Consider the following 26448-nt stretch of genomic DNA (forward strand, 5'->3'; position numbering starts at 1 on the left):
GAACGTGGAGAGTGTGTGGTCTTTGTAAGTCCGCCAGACCTGGCTTCTGGTCCCACTTTTGTCACGGCCTCTGCTGGGAAACTTCTAGCTTGTGGCTTTCATTTTCCTCATTTATGAAATGGAGAGAACATCATCCCCTTTCGGGGGCTGTTGTGACTTTATGATGATTAAATACACAGAGAAGTTCTAGTATCGGCACTGCTTCTTAGCAGATGCTCAGTAAATCTCAATTAAATCTAAATCATCACTAAAAGAAACTAACAAAATTAAATGGTTCAACAATTTTAATTGCTAGTGAGAATGTGGACAAAGAGCGCACACATCCGGTGCTGGTGAGAGTGCAAACAGTACAACCACTTCAGAGAACAGTCCAGCGTTCAGTGAAGCGGGAGAAGCCTATGACCCAGAAACTCCTCTATCAAGTATAGACTGAAGTCATGCACGCATGCCTAGGAACGCCAGAACAACAATGTTCTCAACTGCACTGAAATGGTAACAACCCAATTAGCCATCAACATTTGAATAGAGACACTAACTATATATAGATTATACATAGATGGAGAGCTATTCATACAACTGACTATTTGGCAACAAAAATGAATGAAGCAGAGCAGCCCATAGCAATATGGGTGAACCTCACATTATCCAGAGAGGAAGTAAGACCCAAAAGAAGACGTAGAGATCACATATGCAGTGTGATCCCATTCATATAAAGGTAAAAAAAAATTTAAAAAAGAGGCAAAACTAAAGGAGAGTGTAGGGGCGCCTGGGTGGCTCAGTTGGTTAAGCATCCAACTTTGGCCCAGGTTATGATCTCACGGTTCATAAGTTCGAGCCCCGTGTTGAGCTCTGTGCTGACAGTTCAGAGCCTGGAGCCTGCTTTGGATCCTATGTCCCCTTCTCTCTCTGACCTTCCCCCGCTCATGTTCTGCCTCTCTCTCTCAAAAATACAATAAACATTAAAACATTTTAATTAAAAAAAAAAAACCAAAGGAGAGTGTTTAGGGCTGCAAACAAGGTGGAAAGCTATAAAGAAAAGCAAAGAAATTACCACAAGTTTAGGAGTGATGACTTTTAGGGAGATAGGGGAGGGCTTTGACGGGAAAGGGCACTTTAGGGATTTTAGGGTGCTGGTAATCTTCTATTTCTTTTTTTAAATATATTTTTTAAATGTTTATTTATTTTGGAGAGAGAGAGGGAGACAGAGGACAGGAAGTAGGCTCTGTGCTGTCAGTACAAGGCCTGATTCAGGGCTCAAACTCATGAACTACAAGATCATGACCTGAGCCAAAGTCGGATACTTAACCCACCCACGGAGCCACCCAGGCACCCTTTCTATTTTTTGACCTGAGTATTAGTTATATGATGTTCTCCTAACAGCCATTCATTAAACTGTACTGTCATATAAAGTGTAAACTCTTCTCTGACTTTCTGTAAACATGTTATATTTCTCAATAGAGAACTGAAAAAAAGAAAGTATATGTTGAAAAAGAAGATAGGCGTATCATCCTCATAGATATAGGACAAGTACAAAACATAGATGCCTTTTAAAATATTTTAAGTGCCTTTGTTTCCTATTGGATAAGTTGAAAGATTCAAGGTTAATACACTTTTTTTTTTCTTTTTAGTATCTGAGAGAATGAAAGCATTAGGCGGGACCACATTAAGGACTTCTAGAAGGGATTTTCCAAGCATTCTCATCTTCTGAGTATTTCTTGAATCCAGAAGTTAAGCAACAATGATGTAAGAATTCTGACCAGCCTGCTTTCAATATTAATATACTACAACTGTGGAAAAGGGGAGGAGGACTAACTTAAAACATACTAGAAACTAGTTTTTATACTTGAGATAGGAATGCAATTCTAATTGTTCACTTGGGGGATCAATTTGTTTAAAAGGAACAACTTATTGGTAATACTGAGTTTATAGGGGGAGGGGCGAAAAGGTCAAAATGACTTCTTTCAGACTGAGCCTCATGGAATTCTTCCACCTGTGGTTTCCCCAGCTCGGCTCTGATTCTCTATTCAGCAGGTGAGGAAAGTTGATTTCACCACTTACCACTGAGCTGTCAGGTCCAGGGGACAGCTGAGAATGGTTTCTGAGGCCACCAACCATCCCCTGGCTGTTGGACTCTCCTCTCTGCTGCCTGTGCACTGGAGAAAGGCCAGCTGTGCAGGCCGCAGTATCTCCCACTTCTAGGCTCCTTGTGGGTCACAGCCCTTCCAGTTGGTTGTCATGACAACCAATTCACTCTTCAACCACATAGTTTGATAACACAACAAATGAGAAAAAAGGGGGGGCTTGGCTCAAACCTCATCTTATTGGTGGGCAAGATCCCTACAAACTACAAAGTGAGTTTCACTCTCCATAGTGAATAGGAAAGCCTGACCCAAAGTGACGGGTTTGGTTAGTTCCCTTAACAGGACAGATACCCTAGGGATTGTGGATTTTTATGTAATTATTCACTTGGCTTCATTATTTGTTTCCAAAATACAGATTTTATAAAAGTTTAAGAGTAAAAAAAAAAAAAAAAAGAAGCCCTTAACAGTATACATTTGAGAATTAATTGAAGTTGCAAAAGAGCTCTAAATACCGTGCAAATACGTGCAGTTCAGATGTTACGCTTTCATAAAATGACTCGTGTTTGGAGGCCTGGAGGCTTCTTCCTCACATATATCTCATTTAGCGATTTTGTCACCTATTTTGTTGGCATCCGTAGTCTCTCCAGAAATGAGCACAGGTAACCACTGAGAGGGCGCAGAAATGTGATTATTAAAGGAACGTGAACTATCTAGAGAGTCAAGCAACAGAATGAAGGTGAGGCCTTTCCAACACGTGGACAAGAGTGGATCGAACCACCAACCAGACTTTCCTCCCTGGTGAGAACCCAGGTGCTCAGGCCAGATGCCCTGAATGCTTCTTGAAGTGGGCAGACTGGACTCAGAAAGCAGGTCCCACTAATGGCACTAGGACCCCTACTCAAGCCACGAAGAAGGGGTCTGCCACGACCTGAATTGAAAGAGAAGTTCCTCTGGCAAAGGATAAACCTTCTTCCAAGACATTCAAACCATCACTAATAAATAACATTCAAACTCAAATACACCATCCTTATAAGGCAACCGCGGTAGCTTACCCAGTACTTTCCTATGCCAGGCTTTGCTGTAACATATGCACAGACCTCATACCTTGCTAGTTTGAGGATTTTAAATTGTTTACATCAGACTTGCAAAATTTGCCAAACTTTTATATGTTTCCTCTGCTGTCTTCCTGTTCCACAAGTTTACTCCGTTCCCAGCTGTGAATGTAGGAGAGGCAATAATCATGTCTCGTGAGCCTTGAAACACACCCTGTAGGGATTTTAGTATTAGATTATTCTAGAAAACTTTACACACTAGTGGACATGCCAAATTGCACCAGGTAGATGTAAGTCTGAAGAATAATGAATGGTTCCATGTGACCTTGATTTCTTTAAAGTACCACATCAATGTTTTAAAGTAATTTGTATGTAAGATTCCAATTACTAGGCATTTAAAATAGATTTTCCAGTGAGTAGATGTACAAGTTTTCCCCAAATGAGAAATGGAGTGGATGCACCACTTATGATGCCCAATGCAGTCTGCCGCAGGCCTGTCAGCTGGCAGCATTGCATTAATTCTGCCTTCCTGGCTTCCTTTCCTTTTTTTTAAAAAAAAAATTTTTTTTAACGTTTATTTATTTTTGAGACAGAGAGAGACAGAGCATGAATGGGGAGGGTCAGAGAGAGAGGGAGACACAGAATCTGAAACAGGCTCCAGGCTCTGAGCTGTCAGCACAGAGCCCGACGCGGGGCTCGAACTCATGACCGTGAGATCATGACCTGAGCTGAAGTCGGATGCTTAACCGACTGAGGCACCCAGGCGCCCCACTTCCTTTCCTTTAGAAGTGACTTGTTGGGGGGCGCCTGGGTGGCTCAGTCGGTTAAGCATCTGACTTTGGATCAGGTCATGATCTCGCAGTCTGGTCTGTGAGTTCAAGCCCCGCATTGGACTCTGTGCTGACAGCTTGGAGCCTGGAGCCTGCTTCGGATTCTGTCTCGCTGTCTCTCTCCTTGTGTTCTCTCTGTTTCTCAAAAATAAATACACGTTAAAAAAAATTTAGAAGTGATTTGTTGAATCTTATAATAGAATTTAGAAACTGTGGTCACAAACTCAATTCTTACTGCTGGCTTTCAAAAGAAGAATTGAGTACTTCCTTCCTTCAACTGGCAAACCATAACCTATAAGGCATTCAGCCTGGCCCTGAGGTCTTCAAGGACCTAAACTCTACTTGGGAAGAAAAAATTAAAAATAAGTAAGAAGTCTTTGATTTAAAATCTATTTAGCTTTTGTTTTCTTTTGAACTCTGTTCTTTGCTTATATTTTCAAGCTTCTCTTTTATTTCTTGAAATATATTAAACACACTTATTTTCTGGGTCTGCTTATTGCAATATCCTAAATCTTTGTGTATCTGATCTTTTTTTGTTTCTATCTGCTCTTACTTATGGAGGCTTGCTTCCTTATTTGTTTTTTTTATTTTATTTTTATTTTTTATTTTTTTATTTTTGAGACAGAGAGAGACAGAGCATGAGCAGGGGAGGAGCAGAGAGGGGGGAGACACAGAATCTGAAGCAGGCTCCAGGCTCTGAGCTGTCAGCACAGAGCCCCATGTGGGGCTCCAACTCATGGAGTGTGAGATCATGACCTGAGCTGAAGTCGGAGGCTCAACTGACTGAGCCACCCAGGTGCCCCTGTTTTGTTTTCTGATTATAAACTTTTGTTCTTGCAACTTTATCTGTGGGCATTCTTTGGGGCCTAAGTTCAAGATCTCCTCCTCCAGAGAGGATTGTGTCTGCTCTTTCCAGTTGTTTGGAGTACCCCAAACTTGAACTGATTAGGTTTTTAAAATTCCATGGTATCAGGAATTTAAATCACAATCTTACGTGCAGATCACAGTGTAGTGATGAACTCTCAAGGAAGATTCATATGTCTTTTTGGTTTTACTCCATCCAGCACCAGATCAATACAGGCAAATTTTGGGGGGGTCCTCTTCTGCAGAACAAGTCAATTTCACATTCATCTTTACTTGGCTGTTTGGAATCCCAGTTTTATCAGAGAGGTTCTTTTTTTTTAATATAGAAGTGTTTTATATGAAATATTTTCTCCCAATTTTATTAAGGTATAGTTGACATGTAACATTATGTAAGTTTAAGTTGTACAGCGTGTGCTCACTTCGGCAGCACATATGCAAAAATTGGAATGATAGCATAGCCCCCGTGCAAAGAAGACATACAAATTTGTGAAGCATTCCATATTTTTTTTTAAAAAAGGTACACAGCATGATTATTTGATATATGTATATATCATGCAATGATTAGCACCATTAGGTTAGTTAACACACCCATCACTTCACATAATTACTCGTGTGTGGGTGTGTGTGGTGAGAACATTTAAGATTTACTCTCTTAGTAACTTTCAAGTATAAAATACAGTGTTGTTAAGTATAGTCACCGTGCTGTACATTAGATCCCCAGAACTTATTCATCTTATAACTGAAAGTTTATACCCTTTGACCAACATTTCTCCATTGCTTCACAAAAAACCTCTGGCAACCACCAATCCACTATTTCTAGGAATTCGACTTTTTTGATTCTACATATATGTGAGATACTACACTCCTTCTCTGTAGGACTTATTTCTCTTAGCATAATGCCCTCAAGTTTCATCCATGTTGTCACAAATGGCAGGACTTCTTTCTTTTTTATAACTAATATTCCATTGCATACACACCACATCTTCTTTATTCCTTCATCCCTCGGTGGACAGTTGTTTACATGCCTTGGGAAACATGCCTTGGGTATTGTGAATTATGCTGCAATGAATATTGGGGGTGCAGATATCTTTTTGAGATAGTTATTTCATTTCCTTTGGATCTCCAGAAGTGAGATTGCTGGATCATATGGTTGTTCTATTTTTTTTTTTTAATTTTTTAACATTTATTTTTTGAGAGACAGAGACTGAGCATGAGTGGGGGAGGGGCAGAGAGAGAGGGAGACACAGAATCTGAAGCAGGCTCCAGTCTCTGAGCGGTCAGCATAGAGCTGGACGTGGGGCTTGAACTCACAAACTGTGAGATTGTGACCTGAGCCAAAGTCTGCCAGTTAACTGACTGAGCCACACAGGCACCCCTGGTTATTCTATTTTTAATATTTTGCGGAACCTCCTTACTGTTTTCCATAGTGGTTGTGCCAGTTTACATTGGGATAGGTTCTTATTATGCTCATGATCTTGGATAGGCTTCAGGGTATATCTTCTGGGTCTCCACAACTGGGTACCTGTCAATGTGGAAGCTCAAGGACACTGCTGTTTGACAGATTTTCTAGGAGCTTGCTCACTTGCCAGGGGTCCCACCGTAACTTTGTTTTTGACTTTGGTGGTTTCCCTGCTTTCTTGCCAGTTCAATGATTCACTTTAAAAAATAGTAAAACATCCAACTTTAGTTTTCATCAAGAGGCTTATTCTGGATATCTATTCCATCACAGTAAGTTCAAGTACTTTAAAAATAAGGTTGGACAGGGGCACCCGGGTGGCTCAGGTCATGATCTTGAGGTTCGAGGGTTTGAGCCCCGCGTTGGGCTCTGAGCTGGTGGTGTGGCGCCTGCTTGGGATTCTCTCTCTCTCACTCTGTCTCTCTCTCAGCATAAATAAACTTTAAAAATAATAAAAATTAGACAATGTATAATCAATTACTTAGCAGAATTGAAGTAGTTTCTCAAATGCTTCTGTTCCCTTCACTTTCTACTTAGAACAAATCTTCGTCTTCGGAGCCCCAGACAGTAGCTGAGTGGAGTGGGGGCAATGGTGTGCCAGCAAACTGACTTTCAGGAAAAACGAAAACAAAACAAAACCCACAAAAGACTCGACTGTTAGCATCGCCAGTTTCTGTGGGGTAACAACTCCCACAACAATCCATTTCGAGTGACCAATCTGATTCACGGAACAAAGAGTTGGGTAGGGATGTGCACAGTCACTGCTCATGAGCTGGAAGGAGCCAGCTCTGTTGTGCCCTGATGAGGCAGAAGATACAAGTTAGGTGGCTAAGTCCAAAGTCTAGAGGTCGGTCAGGAGACATAAATGAAGAGGGCTTGATGATGTAGAGGTGAGCTGGAGAGCACATAGCAGCTAATTGTTGCCATGTGTTACCAGAGTTACTTATTTCTCAAGAAGAATGAGAAATCTGACTTTCAGGTGAAATATCCTCCTTTTCAGATGTTGCCAATTGATTCAAAAACTTTAATTTTTTTTAAATGTTTATTTGATTTTTGATAGAGAGAGAGTGCGAGTGGGAGCGGGGCAGAGAGAGAGAGGGAGACACAGAATCTGAAGCAGGATCCAGGTTCTGAGCTGTCAGCACAGAGTCCAACATGGGGCTCGGACCCACGAACCGTGAGATCATGACCTGAGCTGAAGTCGGACGCTTAACTGACTGAGCCACCCAGGCACCCCTCAAAAACTTTAAAAACACATGAGAGATCCAAGAAAACAACCTGATGGGTGCAGATTTGGCCAAACACCAGCTTTGGGTTGGTTGGGTTTGCACTTGGAGTTCTGTTTGTTTGCCTGTCTCCAGCTCTGTTTCTCTAGGCTAAATGGCCCACCTAGATAAGAATTGCAGCGTTGGTGAAGGAGCAAATGCCATGGACCCACACAGCCTTTTGTTCCAATTCTGGGCCTACCACTCATTGTGTGACCTAGGGCAAAATGCTGTAAAATGAGAGGGATGGTCCCTACTGGGGTAGGTTGTTCTAGAGACAAACTGAGATGTGTATGAGACCTGCCCCCTTGTGCATACTTAATGGTCTGTCATTATTCTTGAGCAGAAGCCAATAGTTCTAGCTGAAGGCAAACACTGGAGTGCAAAGAGAAGAGAGACCTCGAATTCAGTGTTCTCAGTTTTCACTGCTTTAGATTCATCTGGCAAACATTAAAAAAAAAAAAAAAAAAAAATCAGTGCCAGAATATACTCTTCAGTTGGTCCCAAATGGAGCCTGGGCATCACTATATTCAAAGCCCCCCTTTCCCAGTATTCTAATCCTAAATGCTTTAGGTTCACCTCATTTAACCTAATCTTTCCAATATTATTCTCATTTCATGAATGAGAAACTAAGGCCAAGGGTTAAATAATAGCCCAAGGTCACATACCTGGTAAGTGAGGGGATCCGACTTAACCTCAGAGCCTGAATTCTTAACCCCATGACATTTAGCATTTGGTGTATCTACCTGATTTGGTCTTTGTGAGGGCTTAAATACTGTAAATAAAGTGCTTACTTCAGGGCCTGGACGTGACAAATAAAGGTTAGCTATCATTATTACCTCATAATACCAAAACAGAGAATCCTTTCCACCCCTCTTCTCGATGCAATTCCCTTTCAGGTACACCTTCAATGTTTTTTGGATCCCCACTCTTTCCCTGCTGAAAACATTCATAGTTGTCCTCCAAATGAGTCCTAAGACAGTCATTATAATGACTAGGGGATGCTCTGCCAGGGTGTGTCATGCCCGAAGGAGGCAGAGGAGAGAGGACAGGAGCTCTAGAGATTCTTGGGGAGGGTGGTGATGAAACCTGCCTCGAATGATGCCTTGCTATATAACAAAAATTCAACTGAGTAAAATTGAAGCTCAAACTGGCTTTGTTAAACTATTATGAATTGAGCGGCATCCCATCCAGCAGAAGAGAGCTCCACCAAGCTATAAAGAAGGAAAGGTTTTTAAAGGTGGAAAGGGGGTGGAAAAAAAGACATTATTAGCAAAGAATGCATTGTTTCAGGCAAGGTCGCCTTCCTAAGGGGACTGGAAAGGGGACTTCCCATTGGGATGGTTATCTCATTAGTGCTAACCAGGTAATTCCATGTTGACTGGTTACAGGCTACATTCCTGGGGGTGGCACGGGGTGGGTATTGAAACTGCAATTACATTAGGTATAAAGTCTTGGTTTGTTGATGTGGGACTTAGCAAAAGTAACTCCATTTTGGGCCTGCTGTCTCCTTAACACCCTGAAAGACAAGGCAAAGTTCAAGCTCTTTCATACATAGTGTTCTATATTTTTTCCCTGTGAGTAGTTTGCTGAGGAATGGGAGGCAGAGGAAGGGACTAATGTGGATGTCAGACAAAGGGTGGGGAGCAGCCATAGACCTGAATATTGGGGATCCTTCTTTCTTTCCAGCTGGGTCACATATATGTTTGGAGGCTTCTACTGTACTTGTTTCCTGTCTTCATTGTTGAGATGGATGTAGAAGCCAGTCCTCGAGGGAAATGAGCACTCGGTTGACGGGAAGCATGCTCGCTCCCTAGTATTTAGGCTCTGGGGTCAGAGGAGTGTGCAGCTGACTTAGGTGTGAGGAGCATCGGTAAGGACCCAGGTGCTGAGTGGTGGCCCCCTCAGAGGCAGAGCTCTGGCATCTACTACCAATTGCCTCACAGTTAGATGTTGGAAATGGTGAATTTACTTAGCTTATTCGGGTAAAAAGTTTTGTAAAGTCTTGTTCCTCCAGTGACTGAATTTACAATGGAGTGAACAATTACGACCTCAGATCATTTATAAAAGTAAACAAGAAGTGAGTTAAGAAGTGGGGAAAGTTTTGGGGCGCCCGGGTGGCTCATTTGGTTTAGTCATCCGATGTTGGCTCAGGTTATGATCTTGCAGTCCAGGAGTTTGAGCCCTGTGTCGGGCTCTGCACTGACAGCTTGGAGCCTGGAGCCTGCTTGGGATTCTGTGTCTCCCTCTCTCTCTGCCCCTCCCCCCACCCTGTCCCTCTCCAAAAAAAAAAAAAAAAAAAAAAAAAAAGGATGTAGGGAAAGTTTTGACCAAAAATTCTACCACAAAGTTAAGGCTGGCATTCCTTCTCGATCAACAACCATAACTTACTCAGCTTTCCTATACAGATCTTCCTTGACTTATGATATGGTTATGTCCTGAAAATACCCAGTGTAGGTTGAAAATGCATTTAATGTACCTAACCTATCGAACATCATAACTTAGCCTTGCCTACCTTATGCTCAGAACACTTGTATGTATTTTTTTTTTGTTGTTGTTTATTTATTTTTGAGAGAGAGACAGCAAGACAGAGTGTGAGTGGGGGAGGAACAAAGAGAGAGGAAGACACAGAATACGAAGTGGGATCCAGGCTCTGAGCTGTCAGCACAGAGCCCGAGGCGGGGCTGGAACCCGCGAACCGCAAGATCATGACCTGAGCCAAAGGCAGATGTTTAACCGACTGAGCCACCCAGGCACCCCTCAGAACACTTAGATTAATAATCTACAGTTGGACAAAATCATCTAACACAAATCCTACTTTATAATAAAATGTTGACTATCTCATGTAATTTATTGAATGCTGACAGTGAAAAACACAATGACCATATAGGTATAGAATGGTTCTAAGTATATTGGTTGTTAAGGCCAGTGATCAGGTGGCTGGCTGGGTCCTGTGGCTCACTGCTGCTGTCCAGCATCACAAGAAATGATCTACAGCACATGGCGGGGGGTGCAAAAGATTAACATTCAAAATTTGAAGTAGGGTTTCTACCGAATGTGAATCGCTTGCACAGCACTGTAAAGTTGAAAAACGCTAAATTGAACAATTCTAAATTTGGGATTGTATGTACTAAAAAGTGTAGGGAGAAAAAGTTGCGGGTAAGAAATGAAGGCGCATGGAGGCTTTGTGGGGAAAGCAAAGGTCAAAGCAATTTCATGCTAAAATGTAACAATCACAGATTTTCCAAGGTTTGCTCATAGGGACAAATTACAAGGGTAAATTTTCTGAGTAAGATGCACATTTACCAAGCTCAATGTTTCTGATCACTGCCATTTGAAGTTTTTGTTGTTGTTATTTTATTTCCATTTGAAGTTTTGATCCTCAACTCATTGGAAACTTACCCAACACTATGCATGACCTCTTGTGTTTGTCTTGTACTGCTTTTCAACTCTCGAAATACTCAACTTTTTAATGTCTTGTCTCCTCAAGGCTGTAAGCTTTTTGAGAGACATAGCTATATCATGTCCCCAACCCCCATTCCTCACCAAGGGGGTCACAAAAAGCTAAATTAATCTACTGAATCTTTAATGCTTCCAGGTTTTGAATGCCCTTGGGGTAGGCATTCTGTAAATGGACACTCAACAGATTTTTAGTGAAAATCTAATAACCTGAGAGCCCAGCCAGTACATATTCTAAGTCTGCATGTTTGTACTTTAAGGACAAAAGTTTGCTTAGATTCAGAGTGTGAACTTTTTTTTTTTTTTTAACAGTGTGCTATAAGTATTAAGAAGGAACTCAAAGTTCTTTGTATTCTATGCTCTATCACGGTGCAAAGCAATGGGTGATCTGGCCTCTGGGTTCCTCCCAAAAAGCTGAACACGCTGATGCTGAACACGACTCCTGGTAACATGCCCCAAAGCCCCTCGGCCCCCCCATGTGATCTTTGAAGTCCCAATCCGCCCCCTTACCCCCCAGGGACACTTTCAGTTGAGAGCTGTCCTATGTCAGCGTCCACATTGCCAGGCTATAAACCAAACGCAAACTCAGGGCTCTCAGGACAGGCCCACAATGAGGAAAGTGGAGCAGCAAGCGCAGGAACACCACCAGGAAGCAGTCAGAGCCCCCCTTCCCAGAGTTCCCTTCCAAAGAGAAGCCGAGGTAGCAAAAGCGCATTTGTACGTGCCAGACCTGTCTGCCCAAGTGACGGGCGCGTTCGGGGGACATTCTGAGCAAGAGAGCGAGGTCACAAACTACGCAAGGTGATAAATCCACCTCGCGGCCAGGGTGTAGTGTGCCAGGGAGTATGTGAGCATGTGAAATCGGCTCCGGAACCTGTGGCCGCGGAGCCCCGCCGGCTTTGTTCCCGAAATGTGATTGAAAGAGCCGAAACCGGGCTTAAAGAAGGCAGCGTTTGGTGGCGGGAACTCGTCGTCTCCGTAGGGGCTTGGGCAGCGCGCGAAAGTCGCCATCAGGCTCACCGGCCCCAGCCAGCCGCTGCGCTGGAATCCTGCAGCGGAGACAGTCTGCCTGGCCCATGAGCGGAGCCCGGAGAGGTCGTGGCCCGGGTCTGCAGCGTCCCCCAGCCAGCGCGGGCTGCCCCACGCGCCCGCCACTCCGCTGCGCGGCCAGCACAACATTCCATTTAAAAATAACACCCACGTGCGCTGGTAAACAAGCGCGCGCGGCTACTGCTGCCGCGCGCCCCGGGTGAGCCAGTTCGGCGCGCGCCCGCCCTCCTCCCGCACGTGTCTGCCGGCTCCGCCCGCGCCGCTCCGGCGTGTCTCACTCTCCACCCCGTCGGACTGCCGCGCACCGCCCAGAAGCACCAAGCCCGGCAGCTCCAGGGCCCTAGTGTCCCTCTACTTTGGCAGGCGCGCCCCGCAGGGTGCTCTCCAAGTTTCCTCTCCCTACACCACCACCTCGCAGCAGGACCCATCGCCCCAGGTCTGCTCCCCTTCTTCCCTCCTCTGTCCTCTCAAGTCCCCCGCCTCTGAACTCTCCCTCAGCGCGCGAAAGGTTGGCTTCAGGTTCGCCCTCTCTTTCTCTCCTCTCCTCTCTGTCCCCTCCTTTCTTCCTTAGAATTTTACTCGATTGTTTATTATTTGCTGGGGGGCGGGGGCGGGGGGCGGAGAGGGGTGTCTGGGGCCTGGAGACTGGTGCCCGCGGCCAGTCAGCGCGCGGCGTGGTTTGACGAGTAGGCGGTGCAGCGAATGGGGACGCGGCGCAGAGCTCCCGGGTCACGCGCGTGTGGATACAATGACATCATCTGTTTGTACGCGTCGAACTAGCTTGGTGCAGGGGCGGGGCCGCGCGTCACTTGAGTGACGGGCCCTGCGCAAAGCCCGGAGTCTGGAATTGGCTGGGTGGGCGGACTCCTGAGTACCCTGGGTTGGACCTTTTTTGTGTATTGGGTTGTTGAGGAGCGAGCTCTGGACTCTGAGGTCTCCAGTGACTGACAAAGATTTAAGAAAAAAGGGGGAAAAAGATATTTATGAACCAAAGTGAATAGAGCTTTGGTGTGCGTATCGCATGTAGTGCATTGTTAGTGTACAAATGAACAATTTAGGCACTGATAATAGGATAAGGACTCGTGAAGATGTTTTCCCAAACCTAAAGAAGCTTTAAATAAAAAAACCCAAAACTTAAAAATGCACAATTAGCTGTTCTGGAGTCATTTACAAATTAGAAGCAATTTAGTTCCCATTCATAATTGTTCAAAATCTGCCCTTGCGTTTAGGAATGGGGGAAAATTTGCATTTCTCCCGAGTTAGTTACACTTCTCCCCTCATTTGCCAAGAAATCCACGACAAGTCGAGCGTCCTAGGTAAGAAACTCAGCTGCAAACCTTTTGGTGCCTGATCAAATCTGAGGGCGTCAGTTTATCGAAGTCTTGTATGGCACCAACATCTTCTCTTGTCAGTATTTCCACGCCGAGGTAACCTCTGCGATCTGCGGTCAGCATCTTATCTCGGGTGTTCTAACCGGGAACCGGACACCAGGGCGGGCCCAGAGCCTGACGGGCTGACGCGCCCGCCGGGGACCCTCAGTACCAGGCGCCCTGCCCGGAGTCTGAGAGGCCGCGCGACTGCGCTCATGGAGCGTTCGGGGCTCTGCTCTCCCCCTCCTTCTTCTCCTAGGCTGGCGCCGCGCTTTGTTGTCGTTGAGACTCTTGGGAGGAGGAGCCCAGCGAGGAGGGCTGCGGGAGCCCGCCTAGTCCCAGCCCGCGGCGCGCGCCCCGACACCCACGCCCGCAGTCCCGCGGAGCCGGGTCGCGCAGGCGCGCGCGCGAGCACACATATACACACACGCACACACACGCACGCACACAGCACACCCGGGCCCGCCGCCCAGCCCTCCCCTTGGGCGGGGACCCGCCCGCCGTCAGCTTAGGTTGAGGCACCCTGCGTGTGTCTATAACTTTGTGCTGCTGCCGCGGCCGCCCTGCTCGTGTAAGGGAGGAGGAGGAGGAATGTGGAAGGCGGCGGCGCGCAGGCTGACAGGCGTTTCCTCAGGCGGGCTGCGGCGGCAGCCGGAGCGCCTCTCCTTCGCCGAGGTTGCGCGCCCCCTCCTCGCCGTGCCCCGGGCCCGCGCGGGATTGTGCGTCCTCCCCACTCGTCCCTGAAGGGAAGGAACTGAGGTAGGCGCCGGAGCTTTGCAGCGGGGCGGCCGCCTTCCCGGTGACTCCGGATCTGCTTCCGAGCTGGGCCAGGCGCTTCCCTTTTCCCTCCCCGTGACTCGGTGTGCGCGCCCCCTTTCCCTCCCGCTAGTGTTTTTAAAGGACTTGAGTGAAGGGGGGAAAACTGTCAAGATGGCAGCAGCGGGAGCAAGGAGGTGATGAACGTGCTGGTCCGGGTTTTCTGGCAGCCCGGGAGACTTGGCGCTTCCTGACCTGTTGGAAGATTTATGTTCCGACTTGTCCCCTCCCCGCGTTCTTTACAGGGAAGGGGGTGGAGGGTACAACGTCCGCGAGCAAATAAACCACACAAAAATCCAAAGTGGTCGTTCCTGCTTGGCTCGACCCTTTGCAAACACCCGCCGAGCTGCTTGCCCCCCTGCTTCCCGTCTGGTCCTTTTTCTGGAAGTGTCAAGGGCCGGTCCGCGCTCGGACTCATGTTCGCCTTCCCGGCCCGCGGGGCCAAGAGAGGAGAAGGTGGCTGCCCGTGCCGTTCCCGGGCTCGGGCCCCTCGGCCAGGAGAAGGGGTACAAGGGGGCGCGGAGGCGGCAGGGCCAGGGGCGAGGAGGAGAAGAGCGGAAGACGCCACAGACTTTGGCTGCGGCGCCGCGGGAAGCACTTGAGCGGGCCCGAACGAAACATAAACAAACGCACGCCCGCTCGGGCTCCTACCGCCGCTCGGCAGCGCCAGCTCCGGCCGCTGCCCGCTTTAAAGGCGCGGCCCGCGCCCCTCCCCCGCCCCCGCCCCTCCCCCTTCTTCCCCGCCCAGCCACCTAGCCCAGGAGGGACCTGCAGATCTGGCGGCCGCGGCGGCGGGGGGAGGGGGCTGCCCCGTGCGAGCCCGTCGATTCGCTCCGGTCTCCCCCGAGGCCTGGCCAGGGGGCGGTGTCTGCTGCGCCAGGTTCGCGGGACGCACGTCTCCAGGTCTGCCTGCTTCTAGGAGGCGGGCGCCGTGCGGCCGGGAAGCGGCGGTAGGACTCGCCGAGGACCGGGCTCCAGCCCGGGATAACGAACTCTCCTTCTCTCTCCTCTCGTGCTTCCCCAGGCGGCGGCAGTAGCGGCAGCGGCTCCCGGGAGCCCGAGCCTTCGCGGCGCCCCCGTCCCTCCCCCGCCGCACCCCGCCCCGGCGCTAGAGGAGAGCGCGAGAGCCCTAGCCGCGGGCGGGCGGGCGGCGAAGATGGCAGAGGCACCGGCCTCCCCGGCCCCGCTCTCTCCGCTCGAAGTGGAGCTGGACCCGGAGTTCGAGCCCCAGAGCCGGCCGCGCTCCTGTACGTGGCCCCTGCAGAGGCCAGAGCTCCAGGGGAGCCCGGCCAAGCCCTCAGGGGAGACGGCTGCCGATTCCATGATCCCCGAAGAGGAGGACGATGAAGACGACGAGGACGGTAGCGGTAGGGCCAGCTCGGCCATGGCGATCGGCGGCGGCGGGAGCGGCACGCTGGGCTCCGGGCTGCTCCTTGAAGACTCGGCCCGGCTGCTGGCTCCTGGAGGGCAGGACTCCGGGTCCGGGCCAGCCCTCGCGGCGGGCGCGCTGAGCGGGGGGACGCAGACGCCGCTGCAGCCTCAGCAGCCACTGCCACCGCCGCAGCCGGGGGCGGCTGGGGGCTCCGGGCAGCCGAGGAAATGCTCGTCGCGGCGGAACGCCTGGGGAAACCTGTCCTACGCCGACCTGATCACTCGCGCCATCGAGAGCTCCCCGGACAAACGGCTCACTCTGTCCCAGATCTACGAGTGGATGGTGCGCTGCGTGCCCTACTTCAAGGATAAGGGCGATAGCAACAGCTCGGCCGGGTGGAAGGTGCGTACCCACCTCGGGCGGGCGGCCGGACCCGCCGGGCCTCCTGCGCAGTGCGAGACGCGCCTTCGATTCATCGGAGCGCGCCTGCGGGCGCTGGGGAGAGGGGTTGGTAGCGAGAGCCTCCGCTGTGAGGTTTCGGGGGATCTGTGTGACCCCCAGAGGAGGGGAACCTGGGGTCGGCCGCGGAGGGGGGTTGGGGAAATGAGGCTTCCGGGGAAGCCTCGGGCATGGCCAGGTGAGGAGAGGGGGCAAGGGATGCCGGCGAGGGAAGGACTGGCGGACAGGAGTGCGTTTGACGGATTCCCCGGACTGCGCGGAGGAGGTAGGTCTGCGGCTAACTTCGAAGTAGAAATCACCGTAGTGGGGGTGCGGGGAGGGCGCTGCGGGTGGAGTGAGAGGATGTGGGGGAGTGTTTGGGACTTGGTGCCCGGAGAAGCGGTTGGATTTGTGGTTCCCAGTCGGTCACAGGAGCACGGTCGTTGTTACTAGCTGGATGAGCACCCTTACGTCGAAGTTTCTAGCGTTTGGATGTTAATTCCCACAGGCATATCGGTCCCATTAGAAAAAGCAGTGGTTGTAAACCTTTTCCTGGTTGCTTGTCTTTCCTTGTCTGTGTTGACATTTTTATTAGAGAGGTTTTCCCAGTAAACCAGTCTCCAAACTTGAGATGTTCTGGGTCCTGGAATGGGCCAGCCCTTCTACCTTAAGGCGGACTAGCCACACCTGCTGCTTCTATTGAGGCTTGGATTCTGGCGCTATTTGAGGCCAGGTCCAGGTGTGGAGGACTGGGGCCTGGAGCTTCACCTAGCCTTCCCTGGCCTAGGGGAGGGAGATGTAGTGGCAGGACTGGGCCATAATGGCTTCTACCTATAAGTGAACCAGAAGGGAGGCTCTCTACTGTTCCTTTTCAGCCTCTTGGGGCACTGGGAACATGGTAGGGAGAGAGGTGTGGAAAGGCCTATGATGTAATGACTTCCTGCAGTTGGGCATCTAAACAGATTAACTCCTGTGCCCCTGCTGGGCTGCTGATACCCAGCTGCTTTGCTCTTCCTGGCACCTCATTCTCCTGGCCTCTACCCCAAGATATGAATGTGTCATTACCAGGCAAAAGAGGTACATGTGGAGATACATATTACTTACCAGTTGCTTCTATTTGCAAGTTAAGCTTTTTTTTTAAAGAGGTGGTTGCTTCCTTCCTCAGTCCTTCTCTTCACTGTATCTTCCTGGATTCCAGTATGTGTGTACAGCAAGAACAGTGTAATCTTGGTGGAGAACTGGAGCCCTGGAGAGGAATTTGTGTAAAAATTGAAGAATGTAGTGTGTTTTAAAGAAAAAAGAACTTAGTGTGTTGAGTTTTAATTTGCTTTAAAAAAAAACTTGCAAAGTACCTTTTTTTTTAGTTTCTTATGGCTAGAAAAGGACTTGTTGAGATTTTTTTTCTTTTTTTTTTTTTTTAAGTTTATTAATCCTGAGAGAGACAGACAGCGTGAGGGAGGGACAGAGAGAGAATCCCAAGCAGTCTCCACGCTGTGAGTGCAGAGGCCAGCTCAGGGCTCGAACTCAGGAAACTGAGATCATGACCTGAGCCGAAATCAAGAGTCAGATGCTTAACTGAGCGACCCTGGCGCCCCTTGCTGAGATACCTTAAAAGCAAAATGTGTGCTTTGAAATTATTCCACATATCTGTCTCATTTCCTTTAATGAATGCTGACATTATGAATCTTACATTTGATTTAATTTTAAAGCTTTGCAAAAGAATGCCAGCTGTGTGATCCGAGGGCCATTTACAGAAAGCATGGGAGTGAGTTCCATTTCAAAGCAGTGTTACTGTGATAGCTTTTAAAACTGAATTTCCAAGTGAATAGCAAGGGTTAATCTCAGTGTATAGTGTCAGGAAGGGGTGGGTTTCAAGATCTAAGAAAATGGATATAGGGGTTTGGAATATTTTTCAAATTTCTCACACTTGCAGTGAGTCCTGTATATTTTGAACTTGGTGCAGAGGATCTGCTAGTTAAAAGTTAGCTAGTTAAAGCTAAAAAGTTAGCGTTGGAAGGGTTTTCACATTTCCCATGACTTTCAAGTTTACAAAAGTAGTTTAATTCCACAAATAATATTTCTTGCTATTGTGCTTACAGTTAAAGATGGTAACAGTTTTGATTTTTTTTTTTTTAAAGATCTAGGTGAGAAAGTAGTATTACCAAAAGTAGCCATGAATTGTGATTCAGTTAATTATATTTTCACGTAGCTTGCAGGACTTAATAATAGAGATTTGGGGCCTAGTCATAAACTTTATGGTTTTATGTCCTTAACCTTTTTTTGGTCTCATGCTATCTCATTTCTCTCTCTCTCTCTCTCTCTCTCTCTCTCTCTCTTTTTTGGTTGGAGTATATTCAATGCACAGTGTTAAATTAGTTCCTATCTTATCTCTAACATTTGTGAAATATAAATTGAAACTCGAGCCTTAATATGTTTAATAAAGGGCATAAAGTAAAATGTCTTTATGTTTAAGGTAAGTAAAATTATTTTTAAGATTTTAAACTAGTTCTGAGTATCACGTGACAACTTGTGGGGATATCCTTTAAAGATTTTTTGTAAGATGACTTTCATCAAAAGATGCACCCATGCAGGAACTTCCAAATCTTTGATGATGGAGAAAGCCCTTTGAAACTGGGGCTGGTTTCATATTCTGATTATGACTAATAGCCAGCCTTTTTTTGTGCTTGTGGTTCAGTGGGGGTGGTAGAAGAGGGAAGAGGGAGAGGTCAGGAGCTAATTGTGACCCATTTCCCTGCGTCCAAGTTTCAGGAGTTGATTCCTATCACGATTAGTCATTTTGAGAGCAGGCATGTGCACTTAAACCACACTGCTTTCATTCTTAGTTATGCATTAGGGTTTTTAACTTCTAAAAATGTCTAGAATTCAGGTTAACCTCTCCTAGTCCTGTGTGCACATAGGCACAGTATGCAGGGCTTAGGCCTTGCTTTTTTTGTGGCTTTTTTGGCCTGTTGCATTCTGAGATTCTGTCACCAGAATTCTCACCCTAAGATCAGAGAATGAAAGGATTAGAAAAGAAGGCATTGGAGATCAGAACTGGGACTAGTGATTTGAAGCCCTGGTTGCATATTAGAATCACCTGGGAGCTTAAAAAAAAAAAGCCAATACCCAGAGAATTGGTTTTAATTGGGCTGGTCTGGGGCTTAGCATTATTTTTGTTTGTTTGTTTTTGTTTAAGTTTCTCAGGTTATTCTAATATATAGCCGGGATGAGGTTTGCAGATTGTTCAACTCCCTCATAGGTGAAGAACCTGATTCTTCAAGTTAAGGACTTCTCTAAGATCACACAGCTAGTTAGTACACAGGTAATTAATAGTCGCAGTTCTGGAGATTTGTTCTTTATCACACTATTTTCCTCTTTAAATCGAGGATCTATTCTTTAAAAGTCACTTACTGGGGCGCCTGGGTGGCGCAGTCGGTTAAAGCGTCCGACTTCAGCCAGGTCACGATCTCACAGTCCGTGAGTTCGAGCCCCGCGTCAGGTGCTGGGCTGATGGCTCAGAGCCTGGAGCCTGTTTCTGATTCTGTGTCTCCCTCTCTCTCTGCCCCCTCCCCCATTCATGCTCTGTCTCTCTCTGTCCCAAAAATAAATAAACGTTGAAAAAAAAAAAAAATTTTAAAAGTCACTTACTAAGTAACAAGTAGTCTTACACAAGTAAAAGATGCTTTCCTGAAAAGCGTATTTGCCTCTCAGTCTAAAGATGTTTTGGTTATTATTTTAGCATCAGAAACAGATGAATATTGATGGAGGCTGAGTGAGTTTCTCATATTTGTATAGCCGTCCAGTGTTGATCAGTATGGGTACTTAGGAATTATGAAGTGATGAAGGTGGCAGAAAAGATAGCATTTTAACAAAAGGAGGAAGTTCCTGGTTAACTTAGGTTTGAAAGATGCATATTGTGCCAGACAGAAAGGTGATGGCTATCTCACAGGCTCCCTTACCTCAGGCAATAAGTAGAAATGAATAATCAGATGTGGTCACGAGGGGAAAAGGTTACATTTCCTTTAATTCGGATTAAGTTTACTTGTACTGCACCACCCATAATGAAACTGGTTTGTTCTCTCTGTTCCTCCTGGGGAGGGGGGCAGACCTCTAGGACTCCAGGGTTTACCTGTTAAGGTCTATTTATTGCTTATTCACCTACTCACACCCACACACCTGCATTTCCCACGGGGTTAGGGCATGATTGTATCAAGTAGTCGTGAGTTTCTGTGCTGGTTCTCAAAATTTCACAAATGGAGGATCTTGTGTGTGTGACGATTTCTGCTGCTGCTGTGGAGGTTAATTCTGCAAGAGACTAGTCTTCTTTCATGTGACAATGTGTACTCTTACAGCTTCTTCCCAGAGTGAAAAGATGAGGACCCACCTGCCACGCAGTGCTTGTTGATGTTCTTACTGTTCTGGTTCTTTAGATTAATGCATGCAGTTCCTTCCCAACACACTATGTTAAGAAAATGTCATTTTAACCGCAACTTTTATATTTAAAAAATATTTTTTTTAATTCCAAAATGACAAAGTTGTGATAATTCCATGTTGGCTTGTAATTCTTCCCTCAGTCACCTTTTGGAGTAACTCACCAAAGGGCCAGTTACAGTCATGTGTAAGGAATCTGTCTTCTGCTTGGCCCATGTTACCAAAATGCTGTTTTGTAACTTCCTTTGGCAGGACTGTCTTCGTCAGGGATTCTCAACGAATACACTTCCTCTTCCTACAGCCTCAGCACACTAGGGGGACTGGGGGACTGTTTTTCCTCTTTTTCAAAGCTGTGTCATCGACCTCTGAAGTGAAGAAATTGGCCCTTTTAAACTTTGATCTGTGGGCCCTGTAGCAGAGAGAGTCTTTAAAAAAGAAGCTAAGTGTTTGTTTTGATATGTTTATCTCCTTCTTAGAAAATGAAATGAAACTATGCAGACTTATTTTTAGGAGATTTTAGGAGGGTTCTATTTTAAGAGAATGACACCATAGAAGAACATCTTGTAGTTCAACTTTTTAATACGTGTGATTCTTACTTAAAACCTGCAAGATATTTTTATTTAGGAAATTAATGAAGAGTCCTTGTCCCAGTAAAAAGTCATTTATTTGGTCTGGAAAAAGTTTAGCAGATACCATCCATCCAAAGATCTTCATAAATATGCAAAGATAAGACTGTTTAGGTCTGTACATTCTGGCAGGGCACCCTGCTGACCCACTGCTTATCAGATCAGATTCCCAGGCTGGAGAGAATATGGAATTTATTTTGTTTTCATACCTTACTCGTCTTGCCTGGAGGGAACAGACTTGATCCTCTCTTGAGTCATTTTTCTCCTTACCTTTTCCTGTATCACAAATTGAAGAGTCCTGAAGAGCCACTCTGGCCTTTTGCTGCTATAGAAGGAGTTGGGAATGACACATATATAGGTAAGTTAGTGTCCGTGGACGTTATAGCTGGCATACAGTAAGTGACCGAAGATCAGAGAGAGAAAACCTTTTTACCATTTTCATCACATGCCATTTTATTCATGCAACAAACAGTCAAAGGCATACCGTTCACAGGGCTTTCTCCTGGGCCTAAGGGATATAGTAGGAGCACAAGTCACATAAGGTTCCAGTTCACAGGATTCATGTTCTATTGGAGGAAGACAAAAAATAAACGTGCAAATCTGTGTTCTATGAACTTGTCATTGTTGTTCATTCACTTTGCCTTTTTTCACATCTGTACTTCTGCTTTCATCAGTACTTCAGCTCTCTGCAGACAAGTTACTGGCAAATTGGAAAGTTGGTGTTGAACTCTGGCTTGGAGCTGGTCTTTAATTCTCTGCCGATCATTTTTTTCCAGCTTGCTTTGGAGACGCAAGGCCACTGTGGCATGGCTCCTATAGTTTGGGTCTGTTTGGGAGAAGCTGGGTTTTTTCCAGGTCTGCTAAAAGAGCAACACAGTTACTTTAGCACACCTGTGCTAAAGATTAGGGCACACCTGTGGTCCTGGCCTGATCTGGGATCTCCAGTTCTGTTGTATGGGGCCTGGTAGAGGACTGGCCTCCCTCTGGAGTGGAGGTGGAGCCTTGATACAGCTGACTCATCCACATTGCTTCTCGCCTCAAATTTAGAACTAAAAGAGGTTTTAAAGATCATCTAACTACTTCATTTTACGGGTGAGGAGCAGGACGAGAGCATGTGAGTGACTGTCCAGGATCCTACAAGCTAGCAGAGATGGAGCTAAGAGTGTGTCCACGTGAGCCCCGGGAACCACTGTTCTGTAATGTCTGCTGTTAACCATTGTGGTTTCACAGCTGTTCGTGTCATTGCTTCCATTTCTGCAAACTCTTACTTCATTTGCTTGCCTCTGATTCCCCTCCCCCTTCGTTTAGGCTGGTTTGTGCTAAAGTAACTGTGTTGCTCTTTTAGCATTCTCCATCAGTGCTTTTTTTTAAAAAAAATTTTTTTTTTCAACATTTATTTATTTTTGGGACAGAGAGAGACAGAGCATGAACGGGGGAGGGGCAGAGAGAGAGGGAGACACAGAATCGGAAACAGGCTCCAGGCTCTGAGCCATCAGCCCAGAGCCTGACGCGGGGCTCGAACTCACGGACCGCGAGATCGTGACCTGGCTGAAGTCGGACGCTTAACCGACTGCACCACCCAGGCGCCCCTCTCCATCAGTGCTTTTAGCTAACCTAAAAGCCCTCTGTTTTAACCCTACTCCACCCTACTGTGCCCACCCCTGACTCCCACCTACTTGCTTTGTCATTTTTCTCTGACTCCTCTTGATTCCCAAGGACAGTGTAAGAGCCTCCAAAGCACAGAATGTGTCTGCCAGACAATAACATATCTGATCCTTGGAGCTGCTTTTTGGATCATTATGTCCACAGCCCATGAAGATAGCCTTGTTCTGGGACTCTTGACACTGAAAGAGATGATGTGATTCAAGAGTGAGGCGATACCACATGTGGAGTCTTTTGGATACTTCTAGCTATGAAGTCTGAGACCTCCTAGCATTGATGTTGCTAGGGTATGGTGTAGTTATGAAAGGATACTCTGCTATCTAAGGCATTTCTTGTTAGTGTCTTATTTCCTCGTGTAGAAGTCCCTGAAAACTTCATTAGTGCCAGTTACTACCCATCACAGAAACTGAGGGGAACCTGATCTTGGAATGACTTCATTTAGAGAAAAAAGTTGAAATCAAGTCTGCTTTCTGTGTGTATGCCCCACCGATGCAGCATCAATATGCACCATCTAGAGAGAGTCACCATGGGATTGTTCAGCCTAAAATTCATTTACCCACTTCTTACAGGAGCAAAGCTGTTGTGTAAGTTGTCCATAATGTTCTGCATTTGGAGGCAGAAGTCCCAGATGGACCTGAAGTTTTATATCCATGGATTGGGAAATAGAAGTCGTGTATGAAGGAGGAAGAGACAGCAAGCACTGTTTGAGATGGATCTTTTAAGGGCTAGTCTGGAGCTCTTCCGAGTTCATGTTTTTGAAATGTGTGGTTAGGCTGTGATTATGATACAAGAGCCCAATTCTGATGGCATCCCTACCCTGACAGACTCAGTGCCTTTAACCATTTTATTCCTGACTGAACAACATTTCTTTCTCAGTATCACAATTTCCCCAGTTGGAAAAAGAAGCACAGTAGCAAGCATCCATAGAATATTGTGATGTATCCTTCCTTCCTGATAAAACACAAGTGTGTGATTGGTGCATGTTTCAAGCTGGGCTTTTCTAGACAGTGTGTCTTTCAGTTTCCACTCAGGCTTTTTTTTTTTTTTTTTTGGTCCTATTATGGGATAACATTATAAAATGAAATGGACTAGGTTCCCTTATGGGCTGTGGTCCTTTCAGTAATTTGCTACTCTAGTAATTGCTTGTGATGAAGAAACCAGGTTCTCTTCTAGGGGCTCACCATGCCTGGGTGTCAGATGTATCCTCGTCCTGCAGTGGAGAGGTGCACACAGAGCAAGGAAAGCTTGTGGCACACTTGTAGGGGGCAAGGCTGATGCAGGAAGTGACTCCTGCTACAAACAAGTGAAATGCATTAGCTTTCCTCTGGAGTAAACTTACAATAAATCCAACAGAGATGCCTTTGGCAGTTTTAAGTAGGTGTTTGGAATTTCTTATTTGTGTGTGTGTGTGTGTGTGTGTGTGTGTGTGTGTGTGTGTGTGTTGGGGGAGAATCCAGATGATATTTTTCATTGTGTTTTAGATGTCTAGTGAAATTAATAATTTGGCTCCTGAAGCCATTGAGAATTTACTTTAAATTCAGAGCCAGCAGAGGGAGTACACAGGTCTTAAAGCTCATCTCAAGTGTTTTTTTCCCCATAAAGCCGAAATAAGACCTTGATTAAAATAAAAAGGACTGTGATATATAGTGCTTCCATGTAGGTTTATGTCATCAGAAACATAATTTGAGGGGCGCCTGGGTGGCTCAGTCGGTTAAGCGGCTGACTTTGGGTCGGGTCATGATCTCACGGTTTGTGAGTTCCGGCCCCGCGTTGGGCTCTGTGCTGACAGCTCAGAGCCTGCAGCCTGTTTCGGATTCTGTGTCTCTCTCTCTCTGACCCTCCCCTGCTCGTGCTCTGGCTCTCTCTGTCTCAGAAATAAATAAAACATTAAAAAAAAAAAAAACCGGATAATCTGTGGAGGGGCTGTTAAAAACCTAAGGTAACTTTTTAAAAATTTATTTTTATTAAAAATTTTTTTTTCTTTGAAAATTCCATTTATTGGTATTGATGAACTTTGATTTGCTTTTAGCTTATATGCTAATAACAGCTGCTGACCACTAAGGTAACTTTTTTTTTGAAAGGAAACCTTGGTTTTCTGAGACCCATGATCCACTTTCCATCCCCGAATAGTTAAATGAAAGCACTTTTAACTGAAAAATATCCTTCCCTGTCTTTCATCTTTTTTGTTGTTTCACTTCTGATAATATATGTGAGTGTTTATACATAATACCAAATTTTTCAGAGTATTCAAGTGTCTGGGCTAGTGGAATGTCCTGTGTTTTAGTGCTATTTTGATTGGGACTTACGATATTTTCCAAGACTTCACAGTTTCCCACAGGTGAGAGAAAGGCAAAAGCTATATTATTTCTAATTCAGTTTGGAAGTAATAGTCCACTGGCAATTATAACTTTGAATTATTTTTTTTGATATTTCTGTAATGCTGTGATTTTGTCATCTCCTTCCCCTTTGCCCCATACTTTGGTGGTGGTGGTTTACTTTAATTTGGGAGTTGTAGTGGGTTGAATGGTATCCCCCCCCCCAAATTCATGTCCACTTGGAACCTCAGAATGTGACCTTATTTAAAAATAGGGTCTTTTAAGGGGTGATGTGGTTAGTAGCCAAGCGCAGCAGGCGTTGCTGGGAGCCACCTGAAGCTAGGAAGAGGCCAGGGACAGTCCCCACCCTGGCATCTTCAGAGGGAGCATGGCCCTGCTGAATCCTTGGACTTTTAGCCTCCAGCACTGTGAGAGAATAGGTTCTTGTTGTTTGAAGACCTCGAATTTGGTGATTTGTTATGGTAGTCTTGGGAAACCAACACGAGAGCTTGGAGATGGAAGAGAGGGACAGGCAGGGTTGCAGATAGAGGAGAAGAGTACAAAGTTCTGTTTATTTTATTATTGAGATTATTTGCCATATAACATTGGTTTCACCTGTACAACATACTGATTCAACTTTGGTGTCTGTCACAAAACGTTCACCACAATAAGCCTACTTGAATTAACATCCATTGGTGCTCACAGTTGCAAATTTCTTTTTTTTTCTTGTAATTAGAACTTTTAAGATCTACTCTGATTTTATACCTGGAAGTTTGTGCCTTTTGACCACTGTCATCCATTCTGCCCCTCCCCATTTTAAATTAGATTAAAATTAAAATGTTAATCATTTACAGGCCACTTATAATTTAAATTTCTTCATTCTGCTGTGGGAGACAGAAGGGAGACATGAATTTACCTGATTTCCCAGTTAGAACCACTAGAACTTGTTTCTCCTTCCCATTTCTAATATGTCCTGGGTTCCCCCCTCATACCCCCTCCTCTGTCCCCCTTACTGAATTTATTTCTTGAAGCTTATGGAATGGCTGCACGTGTGGAGTGTGGGCTTGAGGTTTCTCTGAAGCCCAGGAATTCTGGCTGAGAGCTTTGGTCTAGAATCGTCCCTCTTTGAGGAGAGAAGGAAAGGAGCCTTGGGTTCTCAGTGGAAGGATCCTTTCTTTCCTATCAGGGCTTGAGAAGGTAGAGCCCAGTCAGGTCCATTGCCCTTGATTATGGTAGTAAGGCTAATCCAGAATCTCTGGAGTCCCCTCAGCTCCTCCTCTGCTTGGTTCGGGGACTTTCAAAGTTTCTCATACCTGAGCCTTCAGGCTCTTGTCTCCTTTGTGTATATTTATGTCCCAAAA

General features: G+C 46.1%; 1 protein-coding gene and 1 pseudogene across 2 annotated transcripts in view; both read left to right on the forward strand.

Annotated features, from left to right (window-relative positions):
- Positions 1–5238: 5238 nt before the first annotated feature.
- LOC112862983 (U6 spliceosomal RNA) lies at positions 5239–5333 on the forward strand (annotated as a pseudogene).
- An 8551-nt stretch (positions 5334–13884) lies between these two features.
- FOXO3 (forkhead box O3) overlaps positions 13885–26448 on the forward strand; it is a 125434-nt gene continuing 112870 nt past the window's right edge. The window contains exons 1-2 of one of the 2 annotated variants that reach the window (XM_025925326.2): positions 13885–14186; positions 15268–16017. In XM_025925326.2, the coding sequence (XP_025781111.1) occupies positions 15400–16017 (618 nt within the window). In that variant the 5' untranslated portion in view covers positions 13885–14186; positions 15268–15399. Of the gene's footprint in view, positions 14187–15267; positions 16018–16052; positions 16340–26448 lie in introns of those variants that run through there. The other variant, XM_086707542.1, reaches the window with a different exon arrangement.

This window comes from Puma concolor, chromosome B2 (genome assembly GCF_028749965.1).
Source record: "Puma concolor isolate L17-30 chromosome B2, mPumCon1.1.hap2, whole genome shotgun sequence".
NCBI lineage: Eukaryota > Metazoa > Chordata > Mammalia > Carnivora > Felidae > Puma > Puma concolor.